A 21,499-nucleotide genomic window follows, 5' to 3' on the forward strand; every position below is an offset into this window, starting at 1 on the left:
TCACTTTTCAGATTCTAAGAACGTTACCTGTTATTCTCCAAAAATATACATGCCCTTAAATATTCTCTTAACCATAAGAGAGCCTCACACACCGGTCTCAGAGTGTTTAACAGGTCAGCCTCTGAAATGACCAGTTTAAACAGTTAAACTGCAGAATTATTGAATAGTCTCACTGAATTTTAGCTCTGGTTTACTATAAATGTTTGAACCCTTAGTTTGAATCTGGTTTTCCTCCACTTTGCTCTGAACTGCATGAATTTAATATTAAAAATATAATTTACGATACTGTTTACAATAAGCTGTGAAATACAGCTTAAAAAAAGGACTTGGTTACAATAAGCCTAAATACGAAAACACAGACGAGTGTCTTTTGAAGATCTTTAAGAAAACAGAAATGAAGAAAGACTTTCCTAAGAGAAGAAAAAAGAATAGTTTTTGCAGAATTGCATTAAGATCTTTTGTACGTTGTTTTTTAATGTTTTTTGTTTTTTTAGGAAAGCTTTCGTGGAGCCCCAGCTCTTTAGAACCTACTTAAACATAAGGTATGCTGTACTATCAAAGCAGACGCATTCAGCTGTTTTCCGCCGGGGCAGAGAACGTGCCCGCAAGAGGAAACAGCCGCAAGCCAGTGTTTTAGGGACCCGCTCTGCTCTGCTATTATGTCAATCACACTAACAGTCGAACATTGTTTAAAACCTCATGAACAATTCACTCTTCCCGAAAGTTGCTGTAATTTGTAGATTTAGCTAACAATGGGTTATTGCCTCGAATTATGATAAAGAGCAGAAATGCCCCGTTCAAATCTGTTTCCCCTAAATGTTTAAAGAGAACAGATGTATTTACACCAGCCTCCCTCTCCGCTCTCCACCCTCCCTCTCTCCACCCTCTCTCTCTCTGCACTTTCTCTCCCTCGTTTTCCCTGCTCTTTCGTTCCAGCGTTTTTGTTTGTTACTGTACACACAACGCTTCTTGATGACACATTGGATTTGCAGCTCAGCTTTGTGGCTCCTGGGGGAAATCAGGGGGTTTTAATAGGAACCATGCCTGCAACCAGCGAGCAGTTCAGGACATATTGGCCCCCACTGTATCTCCCTGCTCTGGGTACAGCAGGATGCAGCCCAAGAAAGAAGGATTGGAGGCTTTTTAGGGAATGCAGTGACTGACGTCTCCGAGATGAGCCCAAGCCTGAGCCCGAATCTAAGTCCGAGCCCGAACCTGAGTCCGAACCCGAGCCCGAACCTGAGTCCGAGCCTAAGCCTGAACCCAAGCCTGAGCCCGAGCCTGGCCCGAGCCAGAGCCCAAGCCTAATCCTGAGTCCGAACCTAAGTCTGAGCCCGCACCTGAGCCTGAACCCAAGCCTAATCAAGAGTCCGAACCCGAGCCCGAACCTGAGCCCGAGCCTGAGCCCGAACCTGAGCCCGAGCCTGAGTCCGAACCCGAGTCCGAACCTGAGCCCGAGCCTGAGCCGGCCTGCTGCAGTTCCTGTTGTGTCAGACTGACATTGGTTTAATCTGGATTGGCTGGATAAATACACAGCGCAGCTGATGGTGCAGAAGAAAGAGAGCTGGCCTGTGTGTTTTAAAGGCCGGGCTGGGGTGGCGTGTGTGTTATTGAGGGGGTGTGTGCTTAGGTAACGTTACAATTAAAACAAACACGCCGCGGGACGAGGAAAAAAACTCAGCTCGGTGAATAAATCACGAATGTTAAGTCAATACAGCCAAGCAATGAAAAAACATACATTCATGCAGCATATCACTTCAAAAAGACCTGCAGTGAGAAACACCTCGGCTTAGCCCAAACAGTCTCGGTTCTGCCCAACACTGCTGCACTAATCTCATGTTCTACCCTATTCATTATAAGTGTGCTATAATCCTCTATAGTGTACTCTATATAGCATTATAAGCTTTTCCTGGAAGTTCTCGGTTCGATCTGTGGGTGTGTTGTAGTCTCCTGTAGCACCAAACCAGCATTTCTTTCAAACCAACGTCCAGATCCTTCAACAAACTTCTTAAAGTATTCACCAAACATCTTCATTTGCACTTCAACCCCATCGTTCTCCAACAAACACCAACATTCTCCACCACCTTTCTTCAAGAAGCACCAACATTCACCATCAAACACCCACATTCTTCATCAAACACCAATGATGATCGCTCCTCAGTAAACATCCTTCTCAACCAAACACCGACATTCACCTAATACCATAATACTCCACCAACCATTATTCCCCAACCAAACACATCATCCTCCACCAAGCGCCATCACTCTACACCGCCACCACCAATCTATACCAAACACCATCATCCTTCACCAAGTGCCATCACTCTACACAGAACACTACCAATCTACACCAAACACCATAATTCTTCACCAACCACCATCATTTTCCAAACACCATCACTCTCCAACAACCATCATTCTCCAACCAAACACCACCATCTTCCACCAAGCATCACCATTCTCCAACACACTCCATTATTTACCTCCAAAACACCAACATTCGCCACCAAACACCAAATTCTTCACCAAACATCCTTCACCTCCTAACACCTAAATTTACCACCACACACCAACATTCTCCACCACACACTATTCACCACCAAGCACCAAAATTCTTAAACAAACATCACTGTTCTTCAACAAGCAGTAACATTGTTCACCAAACACCACATTCTTCACTAAACTAAATCTTTCACCGCCTAATACCTAAATTTACCACCACACACCCGCATTCCTCACCAAACACCATCACTCTCCAACACACCTACCTTCAAAACCCCAATATTCGCCACCAAACACAAACACTCTCCACCACACACTAATGTTCACCTCCAAGCACCAACATTCTCCAACACACACCATCATTTACCTCCAAAACACCAACATTCACCTCCACCCACTAATGTTCACCACCAAGCCCCAACATCCTTCACCTGCTAACACCAAAATTCACCACCACACACCCGCATTCCTCACCAAACACCATCATTCTCCAACACACACCATCATTTACCTCCAAAACACCAACATTCACCTCCACCCACTAATGTTCACCACCAAGCCCCAACATACTTCACCAAACATCCTTCACCTGCTAACACCAAAATTCACCACCACACACCCGCATTCCTCACCAAACACCATCATTCTCCAACACACACCATCATTTACCTCCAAAACACCATCATTCTCCAACACACACCATCATTTACCTCCAAAACACCAACATTCTCCAACACACACCATCATTTACCTCCAAAACACCAACATTCTCCAACACACACCATCATTTACCTCCAAAACACCAACATTCACCTCCACCCACTAATGTTCACCACCAAGCCCCAACATCCTTCACCTGCTAACACCAAAATTCACCACCACACACCTGCATTCCTCACCAAACACCATCATTCTCCAACACACACCATCATTTACCTCCAAAACACCAACATTCACCTCCAAAACACCAACATTCACCTCCACCCACTAATGTTCACCACCAAGCCCCAACATACTTCACCAAACATCCTTCACCTGCTAACACCAAAATTCACCACCACACACCCGCATTCCTAACCAAACACCATCACTCTCCAACACACCTACCTTCAAAACCCCAATATTCGCCACCAAACACAAACACTCTCCACCACACACTAATGTTCACCTACAAGCACCAACATTCTCCAACACACACCATCATTTACCTCCAAAACACCAACATTCACCTCCACCCACTAATGTTCACCACCAAGCCCCAACATTCTTCACCAAACATCCTTCACCTGCTAACACCAAAATTCACCACCACACACCCGCATTCCTCACCAAACACCATCATTCTCCAACACACCATCATTTACCTCCAAAACACCAACATTCTCCAACACACCATCTTTTCCCTACAAAACACCAACATTCTCCAACACACCATCATTTACCTCCAAAACACCAACATTCTCCAACACACACCATCATTTACCTCCAAAACACCAACATTCACCTCCACCCACTAATGTTCACCACCAAGCCCCAACATTCTTCACCAAACGCCATCTCCAACATTAACATTTTCCATCAAAACACCAACATTCTTCAACGAACACCTTTATTTTTCACCAGCAGCATCAGTATCCTGAACAATCAGGATCATTCTCCACCAGACACCAACATCCCCCAACAAATCCCAACACTCTCCACCAATTACTAATATTCTCCACTGGAATGCCGAATTTCCACCTCACTATGTTCCAGTCAAGAAACTGACCAGCCAAATGAATCACTGTGGGTGGGAGCAGACCTTCCCAGCTTCTGAGTGTCCCGGTGTACCATCACATACCATCGTTAAACTAAATCCCAAATAAGGTGTTTGGATCTGTCAGAACCACAAAGCTCAGCAGAGAGCCGCAGCTGCTCCTTCACTCTACTACACATAGAGGGCAGTGTTGTAAATACTACCACCTACACAAACACCAGAGCTTTTAAAGGCTGACATGAGAATACGTCTCGAAAGGGTTTGAAGCCACAGAAAACTTTCTGAGAATCGAGTTACGCCGAAGTTCTCCACCACTGGGACAAACACACAACGTTAGTGTTACACAATACACAACAACATGTCACACAAAGTCTCTTCTCAGAGGAAAGGTCATCTACAATAAAGCAATCCAGCAACGTGCACAGAGCCTCGAAATATCCCAAAACATCACATGACTCAGGAACATCCACATTAGTGCTTAATATCCCACAGAGACATCCATGACCACAGTTCTTCCAGAACCATGACGGCATCATTCTCTCCGAACTGCGGCAGCATTGCTCCTGACTTCATCCCAACTGCTGTCACCAGAGCGTGGGTGTGTGTGGGAGTTAGACGTGGGGGGTATTGCACAATGCTCAGGACTTCTCAGTTAACCCTGTATACTGAAGCCGAAAGACTCAGAGCCAAGGGACATTCCTGCACTCTTAATAATAAAGGTCCTTGAGCAATAGAAGAGCCACAGAAGAACCTATTTTAACCCCGTGAAGAAAGAACCTCGGTGAAGACCTTAAAGAGGTTCTTCACACTCACAGATCTTATGTTTCCTTCCATTTACCTCAAACGTCCGAGGATGTCGGAGCTGGGGATGACGGCACCACCCCCGTCACGCACTTTGGTTGGACAATCCTTGGGGGCATGTTTTGGTTCGACTGTCCATAAAACTTCTTAAATCTTTTTACCTTCTTTTGTGCTTCCACTTACCGGCCACTTTATTAGAAACACCTACCTTCTAGTTCCACTCACTGGCCACTTTTTTAGAAACACCTATGTTTTGTGTTTCCACTCACTGGCCACTTTATTAGAAACACCTACCTTCTAGTTCCACACACTGGCCACTTTATTAGAAACACCTACCTTCTAATTCCACTTACTGGTCACTTTATTAGAAACACCTATGTTTTGTGTTTCCACTCACTGGCCACTTTATTAGAAACACCTACCTTCTTATTCCACTCACTGGCCACTTTATTAGAAACATCTTCTTTTGTGCCTCCACTCACTGGCCACTTTATTAGAAACACCTTCTTTTGTGCTTCCACTCACTGGCCACTTTATTAGAAACACCTACCTTCTAGTTCCACTCACTGGCCACTTTATTAGAAACACCTATGTTTTGTGTTTCCACTCACTGGCCACTTTATTAGAAACACCTACCTTCTAATTCCACTCACTGGCCACTTTATTAGAAACACCTACCTTCTAGTTCCACACACTGGCCACTTTATTAGAAACACCTACCTTCTAATTCCACTTACTGGTCACTTTATTAGAAACACCTATGTTTTGTGTTTCCACTCACTGGCCACTTTATTAGAAACACTTACCTTCTAATTCCACTCACTGGCCACTTTATTAGAAACACCTTCTTTTGTGCTTCCACTCACTGGCCACTTTATTAGAAACACCTTCTTTTGTGCCTCCACTCACTGGCCACTTTATTAGAAACACCTTCTTTTGTGCTTCCACTCACTGGCCACTTTATTAGAAACACCTCCTTTTGTGCTTCCACTCACTGGCCACTTTATTAGAAACACCTACCTTCTAATTCCAATCACTGGCCACTTTATTAGAAACACCTACCTTCTAATTCCACTCACTGGCCACTTTATTAGAAACACTTTCTTTTGTACTTCCACTCACTGGCCACTTTATTAGAAACACCTTCTTTTGTGCCTCCACTCACTGGCCACTTTATTAGAAACATCTACCTTGTGCTTCCACTCACTGGCCACTTTATTAGAAACACCTTCTTTTGTGCTTCCACTCACTGACCACTTCATTAGAAACACCTACCTTCTAATTCCACTCACTGGCCACTTTATTAGAAACACCTTCTTTTGTGCCTCCACTCACTGGCCACTTTATTAGAAACACCTTCTTTTGTGCTTCCACTCACTGGCCACTTTATTAGAAACACCTTCTTTTGTGCTTCCACTCACTGACCACTTTATTAGAAATGCACGTGCAAAATATGTCCCCAAAGTTGATGTCCCAGGTTAGTATTGTGTCTTAGCATTGTCCCAGGTTAGCATTGCTAGCGATACCAAGTGATGACATTGCATTATCTGGTATTTTGCGTATCTAAACATCATGATCACGTCAACAGACGTTGGGACAGACGGAAATCCAACTGGAAGTGATGCTCCACTGTAACTGTGACTGTAACAGGGGGAGAACAGCGTCTCCGTCATTCCCACTCCGGGCCGGAACGCTGCTGCTGCTACTACACTACATGGAGGTTTGGTGGTGGAGCTGCAGGAGGAGAACCTCTCTCCAGAACTGCTGCTGTGTAACGCTGCAGAACCCATAGAGTCATATTAGTGTAAAATCCTGTAGTATTACTCCACCACCTCAGCCCACATACTGCTCCACCTTCAGATCAAGCCTCTGGAGCTTCTCTCAGCTTGTCCGTTAGTGGTGGCACAAAGCACAAATTCCACTCCTGGACAGTAGGGGGAGCAAGAAATACCCATTCTCGCATAATGCAGCTTTAAAAAGGTTCTCGAAACCAAAGGTTTAAGAGGTTAATGTTCTTCAGCTAATCTGAGAAATCCTGTTTTGTCAAACATCTGGAGCTGGAGTGCGCGTGACACTCACCCGTCGCTGTCCCGGTCCAGGCGGGGGTGTCGTGGGGGCAGGTGAGGGCTGTTAGAGAGCAGCTCCGCTGGGGCTCCGTTTGACGTGGTGCTGGAGCCAGCAAACAGGCCTGAAAGACAAACAACGCTAATAAGCACAACGGGCCAAATCAACCTCGAGGAGTCGCCACAAAAAAAGACCACATTGACCAAATTAACCCTCCTCCTCTCCCACCCCTCCTCCCCTCCCTCCCCTCCCTCCCCTCCCTCCCCATCTCCCCTCCCTCCTCATGAAACAGCATTTCATGGCAACATGCAGTTGTTTTGACAACACGGATGCGGAGGCCTTTCGGAAAAAATCCGCTGTACATTATTACATGATCCTTAAAAGGTATGACTGGAGAAGACCGGTCCTACAGATACTCACTGGCCACTTTATTAGAAACGCCTACTTTTGTGCTTCCACTCACTGGCCACTTTATTAGAAACACCTACCTTCTGCTTCCACTCACTGGCCACTTTATTAGAAACACCTACTTCTGTGCTTCCACTCACTGGCCACTTTATTAGCTGAGAGGCCTTTGGGCAACCCAACCCTATGTACTTCACTATGAGTGCTGTAGCAGGCAGGGAGCGCCGGACAGTGGGATGTCAATCTTGTGTACTGGTCAGACTATTAGGCCACGGCCAGACAATTACAGACAGGTATGTATCAGTTAATAATAATGAAATTTCTGTTTTAAATGTGTTACAAAGATCATTAAAAGCTATAAACTATGAGCCAGGTCAGGGTGCAGCAAGGTGGAGCACGGAGGTCCGGCAGTGCTGCTGCCCTGCATGTTTCCTCAGGCTTCTGACGGCTGTGCCTGTTTCACCCGGCAGACCGAACACTGAGGTGTAAAAAAGAAGGATGCGTCAGCTCTGTCCAGAACGTCTAATGGAAATAACAGCAGAGCGTCCAGGACCGAGCTGCGGTGTAAACACCCTCCCGACCCCCAGGTTATATACTGCTGCACCGATGCGGCGCCAGATCGCGGCCAACTGCTCCGTTCAGGGGGATTCTCTGTTCAGGACACTGAACTGCTACAGTTGCTCGCCCTGCTGATCTGCTCCCGCGATTCGGCCCTGTGATTATTTTCCCAGAAGCCCCCTGGGGCGGACGGCATAGCGCTGGCTGTCCAGCACGTAGCGGCTCCTGGTTTTCCCGTTTGGCTCCAGCTGCTCTGGGCCTATCTGACAGCTTTCTGAACTGGTTACACGCTTGATTCATTACCCCGAAATCATCCATCAAAGGCCTTTAAACGCTCTCCCCTTTAGCCCCAACATCTGCTACTACAACGGGAAACACTCAGCGGGTAATGGCCGAGATTGTTACAGCTTTTACGCGGCGCTCCAGCGGAGGAGAGAGAGAGAGAGGGGAGGGAGTGATGCCTCGGAGAGACTGGGGCAGGTTAATCTCTGCATAAAACTGCTCAGTTTCCACGATAGGTGTAAAGCGGCGCCATCGTTAGAGCAATTCCTCAGCAAAGTTTCCCATTTGTCCCAAATGTAGCCGATCTACCAAACCCAAGGCTAGCTCCTGTAGCGCTGTGGTCAAACAAGGTGTGAACAAGCTTTATTAAAAGGACTCTGAAAGCCAGAGACTAAATGCAGTATTTGGACAAAAGTATTGGGACGCCTGCTCAATTCATGGTTCCTTCTGAAATCAAGAATATTAAAAAAAGCTGATCCTGCTTTTGTTGGAGTAACTGTCCTCTACTGTCCACAGAAGAAGGCTTTCTGATAGATATTGAAGGTGCATTGCAATGAGGATTTGATTGCATTCAGCTATAGGTCACTGCTCCATAGCTCAATGCACTAGGAGAAAACTAGGAGGCAGCATGGTGCCAGTAGGTTCATGTTTATTTATCTGCTCCAGAGAGTCCTATTCTATTGGCAGTACTTCTCTACAGGGACTAGACAAGTTGTGTGTGTGCATTTGCACATCTGTACCAGCAATGGGTGCAATGTAAAGCAGCTGAATGTTTCCATTAGAAGCATTTGGACATATAGTGAATCTGCCTCTCCGCCTTTCTTCATCTTTTTATTCACCCGACCGGCCATGCCAGCACTCCATGAGTCTATTCCCTGGATGCAGACCCAGCAGTAAAGTGAACTCGAGCTGTACCTTCTTTAATGCACTGCCACATAAAAGCTGGAGAATGTTTTCAGTGAGTGAACACAGCAGGGTCTTCAGCCCTCGTTACTATCCGCTTCACTCACGCTGTTCTGGGCCCGGTTTCCTGAAAGCATCTTACTGTAAAGGTCCTCCTAACTGGTAGAGAGAGAGTGTTCAGTGTGCCGCTCGCTTCAGCCTAGAAGGTCCAACTCGAGCTGAGAGGCCTTTGGGCAACCCAACCCTTATGTACTTCGCTATGAGTGCTGTAGTGGGCAGGGAGCGCCGGACAGTGGGATGCAATCATGTGTGCACATCAAAATATTAGACCACGCCCGGACTCTCTGATGTAGATTTCTGTAGACTCCACCCTTTTGATTGTATCTCATCGTCAGATCGCACCAGACTCAAATCCGGAAGTATGCAGCTATGAAGACCGGTCAACTCATTTTCTGCCGGGGAATCTGCCTGTCATCTGTAATTGGTGGATTTGTGCGTCCGTCTATGGCTTTGTGTGAAACTGACCAACACACATTCAGTAGCTCGTCTATTCATACACTGCTGAGACTCTGGTGAACCCGTGTCAAGCACCAGGACAATTCGTCCACATGAGTAAAGAGACGTTTTCACAGGAAATCTGAAGAACTTCTAAAATCTGACTTAAATTTTTCAGGTTTAGATTGAAAGCATCTCTTCACTTAGTGCTTCAGGTCTCATTACAGTGAGAGCTGAGCTTGTTCGGGACATTTTGGGATAAAACACGTGGATATAATCTAATATGCAAGTGCCCGAAGATGTGCAAAAGTCGACAAGGATTTAAACCCCTTCCCAGACACCGCTGCATCTCCAACCTTCTTTCTGAAGGCCTCAGAGAGCTCTTTGGATCTGGCCACGATGATCTTCTTCACCACCACTCACTTCAACAACCATCAAGAGCAGACCAGAGTAAATGTGTGAAGTACAGGAGTGTGAAGTCCAGGACAGCCAGACTGATGAACAGTTTCTATCCACAAGCCATCAGGCTCCTGAACACCTCCTGCCTCCCTTCCCTTACTCTGAAATGGCCAAACTCTGACATGCATCCATTAATATGAGCCCACTACATTTATCACTGCTACTGTTGTACCAATACTTTTGTACTGCACAATGCACTTTACACATAAACTGTACTCGCACAACTAGCATATGCATCCATACTGTACTGAACTTTCTTTACTTAGTGTTTTTTATTACTCAGCTTTACTTTAGTGTAATTCAGTGTATATATATATATATTCCTACTTTGTAGTTCCTCCATTTACCAACAGATTCTTATAAATATCAATACAAAAAAGAGAAACATAGTATACAAAGTATTAAAAGAAAAAAATATAAATATATATATATATATATTTATATTTTGTATACTCTGTAACTGCTTGTTTCTGCTGTGCACTTACAATAAACTCTTAAATCTTGAGGTTTAAATAAGACAGGCTCCTCCAGAATCCTCCTCCCTAACCAAGCTCTGATCATCTGCAGCTGATTCAAATTCCACACATTTAAAGAAATAATAAATATGGGGGGTGAAGGGGGGGGTCGAACATTTCTATTAATTCCATTTCATAAATGATGATTAAAGACGTTTCTTCAGTTAGGTGAGTTTAGTTAGATCACCTTCATCTTTCAGTGTTGATCTCATATGAAGATCCAATGATCAGATGTTTATGGATGTTATAAAAAAGCAAAGGTTTCCTAATTTATGTCCTAATATGGTAGATGTATGTATATAAGTAAGTGGAAACAAAAAGTGCCACCAAGGCCCAAAGTAAAGTAGGGGTTTCTAATAAAGTGGACAGGTGAGTGAGTGTAGATGCACATACACATGCAGATGCAGATGTGAGGCGTAACTGGACAGAAGGCCAGAGTATTCGCAGTCTGAGGCTGCAGTCTTAGCGAAACTCTCTCTCTCGTTTCTTTGTTGGCCGCGGAACAAAGCAGTGCGTTTCGAGCAGAGTCATCTTGAATGCCATTACATGCAGCGTCTTGGCTAGCTCTGACCACAGCAAGAACAAACCCGAAGAGAACAAACAGCCAAAAGAACACAACAGCTGCTCCGGGCTAAAGCCATTTGCACATAGAAGCAGCAAGCTGTCCTCTTTGAACCGAGGGGGAAACAGAGGGAGAACCAGCGCCAAGGCTTTTAAAAAGACACTCCTTGCTGGCACGCGGTGGAATGAAGACGATTTGGCGGAGTGAGCCGTGCCCTGTTCTGCTTTACTGCTCAAGAAAGCTGCAATTGTCCTGTAAATTGCGCAGATAGCACTGCTGCACATGTAGCTCCAGGTACCTCTCGCGCCTAAAGCGAGACTTGAGACACATGCAAGTTATTACTGTCCAATTCTTTTTATAATCACCATTAAATGTACCATTCGCCATAGTACTGACTCTGGCACCCCACCACACTTTACACAGGACTGGAACCAATAAGCAGCAAAGCATTCTGGGGGGAAGAAGGCCTTGAATTATTACTATTGTTAGCCAGAGGGAAAACAAAAGTTACAGGGGCCGATTGAACCGCTGACCTCTGTCCTGATGCTACATTGTGTCATAGACCATAACTTCAGGTACTTTTAGGTTATCGTCTGCTGTTGGTGTATAACTCATCACAGACCACAGGAGGCATCATGGGAAAATTCACATGCAGCTGCCTACTGCAGATGTTTGCAATATTACCAGAGCATATGGTCTTCATAACATTAAACCCTTTTTATTCTGCCATGTCCACTCTGAGCTGTTAAATCGCAGCTCGTTCGGGGTTGGAGCTCGTGAAGCGCTCCGATATATTGAATGTGTTCTTCTGTTCAGCTGAACCTCAGCTGAACGTTTTACACCTCAGCTGAAGTGTAAAATGGATGGAGGAGATACCGCCAGGCTCAGCTTTAGGCCACATGTACTGAGGGCAGAGAGTGAGACTTCTGCAACTTCTCAGAGGAGAGAGCAACTACTCATGACGTGACTCAAGTTCGTATCTCAATGACTCAAGACTTGACCTTGGCTTAGATTTGACCACATTTCTGAGATCGGAACCCAGCTCACACTTTAGAGACTTAAGACTGGACCCTGGCTTATTTGACCCTGGATCTCACACTTCAGAGGCTCAACACTTGCCTTGGGTTCATTCCTCACTAACTCAAGACCCTTTAAAGACGCGAGACTGGACCCTGGTTTACACCTCAGAGACTTGAGACTGGACCCTGGCTTACTTTACCCTGGATCACACTTCAGAGATTTGAGACTTGACCCTGGATCACACCTCAAAGTCTCAAAAATTAACCCCGGTTCACTCTTCAGAGACCCAAGACTTGACCTTGGCTTAGATTTGACCACATTTCTGAGATCGGAACCCAGCTCACACTTTAGAGACTTAAGACTGGACCCTGGCTTATTTGACCCTGGATCACACTTCAGAGGCTCAACACTTGCCTTGGGTTCATACCTCACTGACTCAAGACTTAAGTTGGCTTAGATTTGACCACATTTTGGAGATTTGAACCCAGCTCACCCTTTAGAGACTTGAGATTGGACCCTAGCTTACGCCTCAGATACTTGAGACTTTTACCCTGGATCACACTTCAGAGACTTAAGACTTGACCCTAGCTTACACCTCAGAGACTCAAGAATTAACCCCGGTTCACTCTTCAGAGACTTAAGCCTTGGGTTCAAACCTCATTGAATCAAGACTTCACCCTGGCTCATACTTCACAGACTCAGGTTCACACCTCAGGGCTCAGAGGCTCCAACTTGAAAACTAGGGTCAAGTTAAATTAGGGTGAAAACTTGACCCTAGTTTAGATTTTTTCCAACATTTCTGAGATTTAAAACCAGCTCACCCTTTAGAGATGTGAGGCTGGACCCTAAGTGGATCACACTTCAGAGACTTGAGACTCAGTTCCATACCTCAGAGGCTCAAGACTTAACCCTGGTTTAGACTTGACCCTATTTAGAATATCTGAATCCAGCTCACCCTTCAGAGACTAGACCCTAACTTACACCTTTAGAGACGTGTGACTTAACCCTGGCTTACACTTCAGAGATTTTAGACTTCCCATCCCTCAAAGACTTGAGACTTAAGTCAGGTCCAAACCTCAGAGACCTGAGACTTTCCCTGGACCACACTTCAGAGACTCAAGGCTTGACTCAAATTTGTGTCTCAGAGACTTGAAACTGGACTCAGACTCAGACTTCAGAGACTAGACCCTGACTTACAACTTTAGAGACATGAGACTTGACCCTGGCTTACACTTCAGAGACTCAAGGCTTGACTTAAATTTGTGTCTCAGACTCTTGAAACTGGACTTAGACTCAAACTTCAAAGATTTAAGACTTAACATTGACTCAGACTCGTACCTTAGAAGACTCCAGTTGGGACTTCTGAGACTTGAGTTTAAACTTAAGCTGGGTCACCAGCTGAGTCAAATCTCGAGTCAGAGACAGGCATGAAGTGCCTTCTGAACATGCCTTCAAGTGTCAGAGACCCTCCTGACCACAGAAACTTATTTTTGGGTGTTGGAGGATGGTCTCTCAAACAAACTGTGCATCAACAGATGGACTACGGTCTCTAACTGTACACCAGCAAATGCAGGAGGTGTGTTTAATAAAGTGGACAGGGAGTGTAAACTGGACAAGCTGAAGAGCTCCAATCCAAAGCCTAACAATAAAGCAGACAGAAATGAGAAATGTCTGTGCAAGACATAGTTATGGCCATTTTTCACATGAAGTGCTTTCACAACACCCCTGAACAAAAGTTGATTCTTAAGGCTAGTAGAGTCTGAATTTCAGCAATGCTTTGCAAAGGAAGTGGTGTTTATAGGACATACAGAAGAATGTCCACATGCTCAAATTTGCTCCATATTTAACACCAAAACAAACATTAAACTGGGCAGAAGCAGTCTGGCATTCTGTCTCTCTCCATTTGAGTCCTAGTAGAGCTCTTAGGCTCTTATGTCAATACGTCATGAGACCCCAACATGGCTTGATGCCAGTGTGGGATCACTGAGGTCTGTTGCTGTTTGCATAATGCATCATGACACCCCTTTTAATTTAAACTGAGTGAATTTATCTACTTTAAGGTGCAGCCATCGCTGACACAGCTTGTAGAACCTCCTTAGAAAAACCCAGACAGTTTGAATGGGATGCACTGAAGCACTGGACAAGCACTGGAGCTCCAGCACTGAGCTGTGGATCAGTACCAATACCTTTGACCCTAGTTTAGACTTTTTCCAACATTTCTGAGATTTAAAACCAGCTAATCCTTTAGAGATGCGAGACTGGACCCTAAGTGGATCACATGTCAGAGACTTGAGACTCAGTTCCATACCTCAGGCCCAAGACTTGACCCTGGTTTAGACTTGACCCTATTTTGGATATCTGAATCCAGCGCACCCTTCAGAGACTAGACCCTAACTTACACCTTTAGAGACTTGAGATTTGACCCTAGCTCATCCCTCAAAGACTTGAGACTTAAATCAGGTCCATACCTCAGAGACCTGAGACTTTCCCTGGACCACACTTCAGAGACTCAAGGCTTGACTTAAATTTGTGTCTCAGAGACTTGAAACTGGACTCAGACTCAGACTTCAGAGACTAGACACTAACTTACAACTTTAGAGACATGAGACTTGACCCTGGCTTACACTTCAGAGACTTGAGGCTTGACTCAAGTCCATCCCTTATAGCCTTGAGACTTAAGACAGGTCAATCCCTCAAAGACTTGAGACTTGACCAATACCTTTGGGATGGGGTTGAGTGGCAGAACTAATCATCCAACATCAGTACCTGACCTCACCGGTGCTCCTGTGGCTAAATACAATCAAATATCTACATAACAGTGCTCCAACATCTCAGCATAGGTTTCTACTGCAGCAAAAACTAACCCCTGATTCCAGAAGAAACGCTGGAAGCTGAGGTGTGGTGGGGTGTTCTGGGTGCATACCTGTAAAGATGTCCTGGCCCAGTGCAGGTGAACGGCCATCCTTTCCATTGAGCGTGTGCTGGGAGGGGGCGGGGCAGTGCAGATGCTGAGAGTGGGCATGGCCATGCAGGTGCTGGACGGACAGACATTCGCTCAGAGTGTCCGGCTCCAGATGGGGGCAGGCCCTCAGCTGTTAATCAAAGACAAAGACGGGTAGGGTTAGTAGGTAATGAAGAGTTGATGATCGTAACCAGGCATCTGGGTTAATTATCAGCCTACTAGAGTACAAAAAAGGTGGGTGGGGCTTATACAATGGACACACCCCTGCTCAAATGCAATTGGACTGTCTCTAAATTGAGATTCTTATTGCTGATATTTAGGCAACAGCTTCCAAGCCTGGCATTTCCACTTCAGGAGGGCTTGTTAATTAGCCGATTGATTGGATTGGTTGGATCAGAGCAGGGCAAACTGAAATAAGCATGGCAGTGGTACACCAGGACCAGGGTTGGAAAGCATTTCACTTGAAAAAGTGAACCGACGTAAAGATTGTACGCATCACACATCTGTAATCCAAGGCAAAGCTTTCCTTTTGACAAGTTTCTTTACCGCCGAAACGCCCAACTGTGCTGCATGCAGCGCTGACGTCAGTGCTGTCCGTCTTCATTTTGAGTAGAGAACCAGGCAAGAATTCACATTGAAATAATATAATCCCATCACAACATGGCTTCCATTTCCAGGCAGGGAACGATACAGTGGCGGAGAGATGAGGACGGACAGAAGAATGGAGAGGCATTTGTGTAAACTGGACGGGACCCAAACAAAAGTCTTCAATAAAGAAACACATCAAGTTTTGCGGCGACACTCCGCCGCAGCTTGGTGTAGGAAATGACGGCTTTGGAGAGGAATGATTCTCCACCACGGACAGGAACCTCTGATTGGAAACACACAGATAGAGGGGAAGGGGAAAACCCACGCGCACAAAAACCAGCCCTGCACTGCATGGGTATCCCACAATGCCTGGAGTTTACAAATGTGACCCATAATGTTGGGTAAGGTCTGGCTTAGGGTTGCTAACAAACTTTTGCATTGGGTAATGGGGGTACATCGGTGCTTTTAATCCAAATAAGCACACTGTTGCTGTCATGCAAGAACCCTGTATCTCCATTTTTTGTTGTCTTTTACTTTTTGACATTATTTAAACAATGGCCGGATCAGGCTGTCCTAACACGTGCAGTCCAAGAGCAAAGCAAACCACACGATGGGTGAAGAAGTCTCCGGCTATACCAAAATGTCATCAAGATAGCTGATAGATCTCACCATGGCATCTACCATCAAACGAACGAGACCAAACAAGCTCGATTTCCACTTTACTCTGAAGATTCCGAAAAAACTAACATATTTCTGTATTATCTATATTCTGGGATTATAATGATATTAACAGATACATTGAGAAACTTAGGATTTGACGTGCCGGCATGTTTCGTAGACTCCAGAGGGTTAAAGCAACCTTTGGGCCAAAAGAGCTTCCATCTGTTTTCATAACAGTTTGGAAAAGAATTGAAAGCAACTCTGAATCACTTTGATTTTGCTCTAATTGAAAAGTAACGGTGGAAACCAAAAGAAGGCCACTTGTCCCCAAAGCTCCTTTTGATGAGCAGAGTATTTCCACATCTTCTAGAAATCCCATGTAGTCGTGACACATTGCTTACTAGTTGGGAAACCTCCATCACCACCATCAGGCCAGTTCGCTTGCCAGCTTTCTTCAGTGTTTCCTCCATAATTCACCCCAACAGAGGCCCTGAACGGACACTTGAGTGACAGATGACATTTGTTTAGAGGCTGGAGCACCATGTGTTTCTTGCCCCGTCCTGATTGCCTTTGAAAGCTCACACTTTAGCATGGGCAGGAGATTTTTTTTTTTTTTTGACGAAAACGGCCCTGCTATAAAATTCATTCGGGCTGACAGTCCATCTGGGCACGATTTCGCTGAACAGAAGATGTTTTAAACGAGGCGTGACACGAACTTTTAGAAGTGCTTTTCATTCATATGATTCTGAAATAAATTTGAGCAGATGTTCTGATTTCAAAATAAAAACCCTGATCGGGATAATCAGCATGTTTGCTCTTAGCTTGGCGGAAGCACACGGCCGCCGGAGAGCGGCGCACCTTCTACAGGCCCGCAGCTCCTGGCTGGAGGAGTGTGTTTCATCTATCCGCAGCACTACACACACCACGCGATAGACGGGGAAAGAGGCTTTGTTTGACATTCGTCCACCACATCTGGCTGGCGGGGTTTTTGCGCTCAGCGGCTTATTAACATCGGCTCGCGCTCACATGTGTTTCCCCTTTGCGCTGCTTAGCGAAAGGAACGCGTCGTCATCCAGCCGCCACTTAGCCCGCGTGCAACAATGAGGCCATTCTGTTCGTATTTGCGTGCCTTAATGAGAAATGCGCTCTCTGTCATGTAGAATGCCGAAATGCGGTCAGCGCTGATGTATTGTTGGGGGCAATGATTTTCAAAGACAAACCTAAATAAAAACCAACTGCAGCAAGCCGTGAAAGGACGCAATTGACCATGAAGAATACCTACTGGGTATTGCTCCTCACATGGTCTTGCGGTATAAACCAGTGTAGCCGAGAGCTACCTGTGTTCAGATCTAGTGCAGCGCTGGGATTTTTTTGAGGGGGGGTTAAACTACACTAGTTCTATCACATTTCGGTGTTCTAATCTAATTTTTTTTTTTTTTTTCACCATATTAGCAGTGCCTTTCCCACTGCCGCTCCACCTGCAGTCGAAAGACTCCTCACAGCTAAAAACTGAGACTGGTTCCAGTGTCAAGCCGCTAAGCTACAAGGTGTCGTCAGCTGTTGACTCTCAGAAACTGGTTTTCTGATGCTGTTGTGGGTTTGAGTGGGTCAGACCTCTTCCTGTACTGGACCCCTTCCTCAGATTTCTCCAGTTTTCAGAGTCTTCTGATGGTGTAGGGCGGAGTCCTCCTCACCACACTCTGGCTTTATCTGGAGTTCCTCTAAAGGAAAGAGCTCCACTGTTGAGAGTTAGAAAGCTCTGTCTGTGGTTCTCTGTGGATTGAGGGTCTTTATCTAGTCATTATGGGAGGTCTGAAGGTGCAGCGTTGGGGGTCTGCTCAACACTGCTCCCATGTTTTTTTAAGCTTAATTCACTTCTGGAAGCTGTTGACCGATGACCAGTTCCCTAAATAATGGACAATATTTACATTATTTTCCAATTTTTAATGAAGTTTTTTCCTCAAAAGCTCCGACAGTTTACTGCTGACCATTGTAGAATTTTAGGTCACTGGACTTTCCAGGTTCCACAGAAGTGGGAGTGTTAGTGGCTCAGCAGTCTAATGCACTGCCACTGTGGCCCAGAGGGGGGCGCAAGTTTGGATCCCAAGCCATACCGCTTTGCCATCAATGGCCAGAGTCAGACAGAGCACAATGGACCATGCTCTCTCTTAACTCGCACTCCTAAAGCGATGTTGGCTGGCACAGGCCTCTGTTGGGTGTAGCGGTGGAGCTGAGAACCCGGGTGCCAGGTGCCGGCTGCCTGGCGATGTTCTAATAGAGGCAGTGTTTGGTTAAGTCCTTACCCTCCTTGTGTCGGAAGCACTGCTAGTGCTAAGAGGAGCTACGAACAGGCGGGTTCATTGGTAGTATAAAAGTTGGGGTGTTCTAAAACTTTTGAGTGGGTGTGTAGTTGATCAGCTTTTGATGTTTGGTGTTCAGTAATCTCTAACTGTTCTGCTGTTCTTTACAGCTCCACCGCTACACCCAACAGAGGCCTGTGCCAGCCAACATCGCTTTAGGAGTGCGAGTTAAGAGAGAGCATGGTCCATTGTGCTCTCTCTGATTCTGGCCATTGATGGCAAAGCTTGGGATTCAAACTTGCGCCCCCCTCTGGGCCACAGTGGCAGTGCATTAGACTGCTGAGCCACTAACATTTCCACTTCTGTGGAACCTGGAAAGTCCAGTGACCTCAAATTCTACAAAGGTCAGCAGTAAACTGTCGGAGCTTTTGTGGAAAAAATTTAACTAAAAAATTTAAAAATAATGTAAATAATGTCGTTTTTCAGGGAACAGGTCATCGGTCAACAGCTTCCAGAAGTGAATTAAGCTTTAAAAAATGATGCATTAATTTACAGTCTACAAACCCTTTATCTGTATGGGAGCAGTGTTGAGCAGACGCTGTTATCGCTGCTGGTTTCCTCTCGTCTCACTCTGCCACTGGAGCGCTTACCTTCCTACGCACCTGCTGCTCTTTGGCGGAGTGGATCTTGACATGCTTGCGGAGGGAGCTGGGGTCCGTGTAGCGCTTGGTGCAGCCGGGGATCTGACAGGCGTACGGTTTCTGAAATGCATCCAATGCAGAAGAAGAACAGAGTCTGAGAAAGACGTTTCTTAAAAAACACTATGCATGATTTATTTATTTATCATTTTGAAAGCTTACAGGAGAGATTTGAAATGACGTTTTGGTGGAAAAGGAAAGAAAGAAACGTACCTTTCAGCTGAGATTTACAGCAGGAAAGGAAAAAGAAGAAGAGGACAGACAGTTCAGTAAAGTTCACAAACTCAGGCATTAACAAACACCTCAAAATCTCTGTGTACTGACCACGAAAGCTCAAGTCTGGCTGCTCTGAGTTTACGTTGAAGTGAAAATTAGACGTTATATGGTTTATATTATACACTATATTGACAAAAGTATTGGGACACCTGCAAAACGGAAATTAGACATTATATGGTTTATATAATACACTATATTGACAAAAGTATTGGGACACATGCGAAACGGAAATTAGACGTTATATCATTTATATAGTACACTATATTGACAAAAGTATAGGGACACCTGCGACACGGAAATTAGACGTTATATGGTTTATATAATACACTATATTGACAAAAGTATTGGGACACCTGCGAAACTAAAATTAGACGTTATATCATTTATATAGTACACTATATTGACAAAAGTATAGGGACACCTGCGAAACGGAAATTAGACGCTATATCATTTATATAATACACTATATTGACAAAAACACCTGCCTGCTTCGGACACCTGCTTCTTCTGAAATGAATGGCATTAAAAAAAGTTTATTCTGCTTTTGTTGGAGTAACTGTCTCTACTGTCCAGGAGAAGAAGGCTTTCTACTAGATTTTGGAGGAGCATTGCTGTGAGGATTTGATTGACTGCTTTTACCTTATCATCCCCAACTCCCCAACTCATCCTAAACGTACTGGATTCCACAGAACACAGTTCCTCCACTGCTCCACAGCTCAATACTGGGGGGCTTTATAAATACCCCTCTAGCCCACAACTGGCATTAGGCAGCATGGTGCCAGTCGGGTGCCAGAGAGTCCAACTATTCTACTGGCAGTACTTCTTTCTCTACAGGGTCTAGACAATTTATTATAAGCGGTGTCCACAAACATTTGGACGTATAGTGTAGTTCAGTTTGTACCGTATGCTCCCGTTGTAGGAAATAATATTGACAGTTGATGTGTGTGTAATAGTTTAGTAAAGCTGCAGAAAGTCAGACTTCAGAGGCGTGTGATCAATAAGCTTTATTGGAATGTAAATGTGGGGCTCAGTCGGGACGTTTCACTGCAGCTCTCTTGAGTCTCTGCCACGGACACAGTCTTCATACTAGACTACAGACGTCTGCTGTGAGCTCGCTGGAGAGTGACGGGACGTGTGCAGGTGTGATGGATCTCTTATAAACCAATAGGGAGTCAGAATGGAGTCTGTTTATACTTCTCATCCAATCAGGATCAGACTCTCACTTTCCGGATGGAGAGATTTATCTAGAGAGGGTTTTTATTGATGACGAGCCGGAATGAAAACAAAGGGAAATGAAATAGGAGGAACGAGGCTGATTTTAAAATGTAAGGAGGAGAAAGTTCAGATAATTGGGTGAAAATGTATAAATAAATAATAAATAATTACTCCAGTAAAGTTTAGAAAACCAACATTTCTACTTAAGTAATTAAGTAATTAAGTATTTGTACTTCATTACTTGACACCTCTGATTTTCCCTCAGCCGAGCCATGCAGTCCCACTCTGGGAACAGAGATCAGGAAAAGGACGGAAAAAAGGAGAAGGCAGGGAAGCGTATGTGCTGTATATGAAGTGTGTGTGTGTTGTGCTGGGTGTGTGTGGAGTCGGCGGCCTAATTAGCCGTAGTCTAGCACAGTAGCTACACAGAGCATTCATTGCTACATCGGTGTCTATCTCTCTCTCTCTATCTCTCTCT

The 21,499-nt window shown here is 45.1% G+C and overlaps 1 protein-coding gene across 3 annotated transcripts in view; it reads right to left on the reverse strand.

The window, feature by feature from the left end:
- The window catches only part of glis1b (GLIS family zinc finger 1b), a 145,318-nt gene that overhangs the window by 18,731 nt on the left and 105,088 nt on the right, over positions 1-21,499 (reverse strand). For 2 of the 3 annotated variants that reach the window (XM_072681304.1, XM_072681302.1), the window contains exons 8-10: positions 19,483-19,593; positions 15,246-15,414; positions 7,139-7,247 (exon numbers count right to left, since the gene is read on the reverse strand). In XM_072681304.1, the coding sequence (XP_072537405.1) occupies positions 7,139-7,247; positions 15,246-15,414; positions 19,483-19,593 (389 nt within the window). The remainder of the gene's footprint in view (positions 1-7,138; positions 7,248-15,245; positions 15,415-19,482; positions 19,594-21,499) is intronic. The other variant, XM_072681305.1, reaches the window with a different exon arrangement.

This window comes from Salminus brasiliensis, chromosome 6 (genome assembly GCF_030463535.1).
Source record: "Salminus brasiliensis chromosome 6, fSalBra1.hap2, whole genome shotgun sequence".
Lineage (NCBI taxonomy): Eukaryota > Metazoa > Chordata > Actinopteri > Characiformes > Bryconidae > Salminus > Salminus brasiliensis.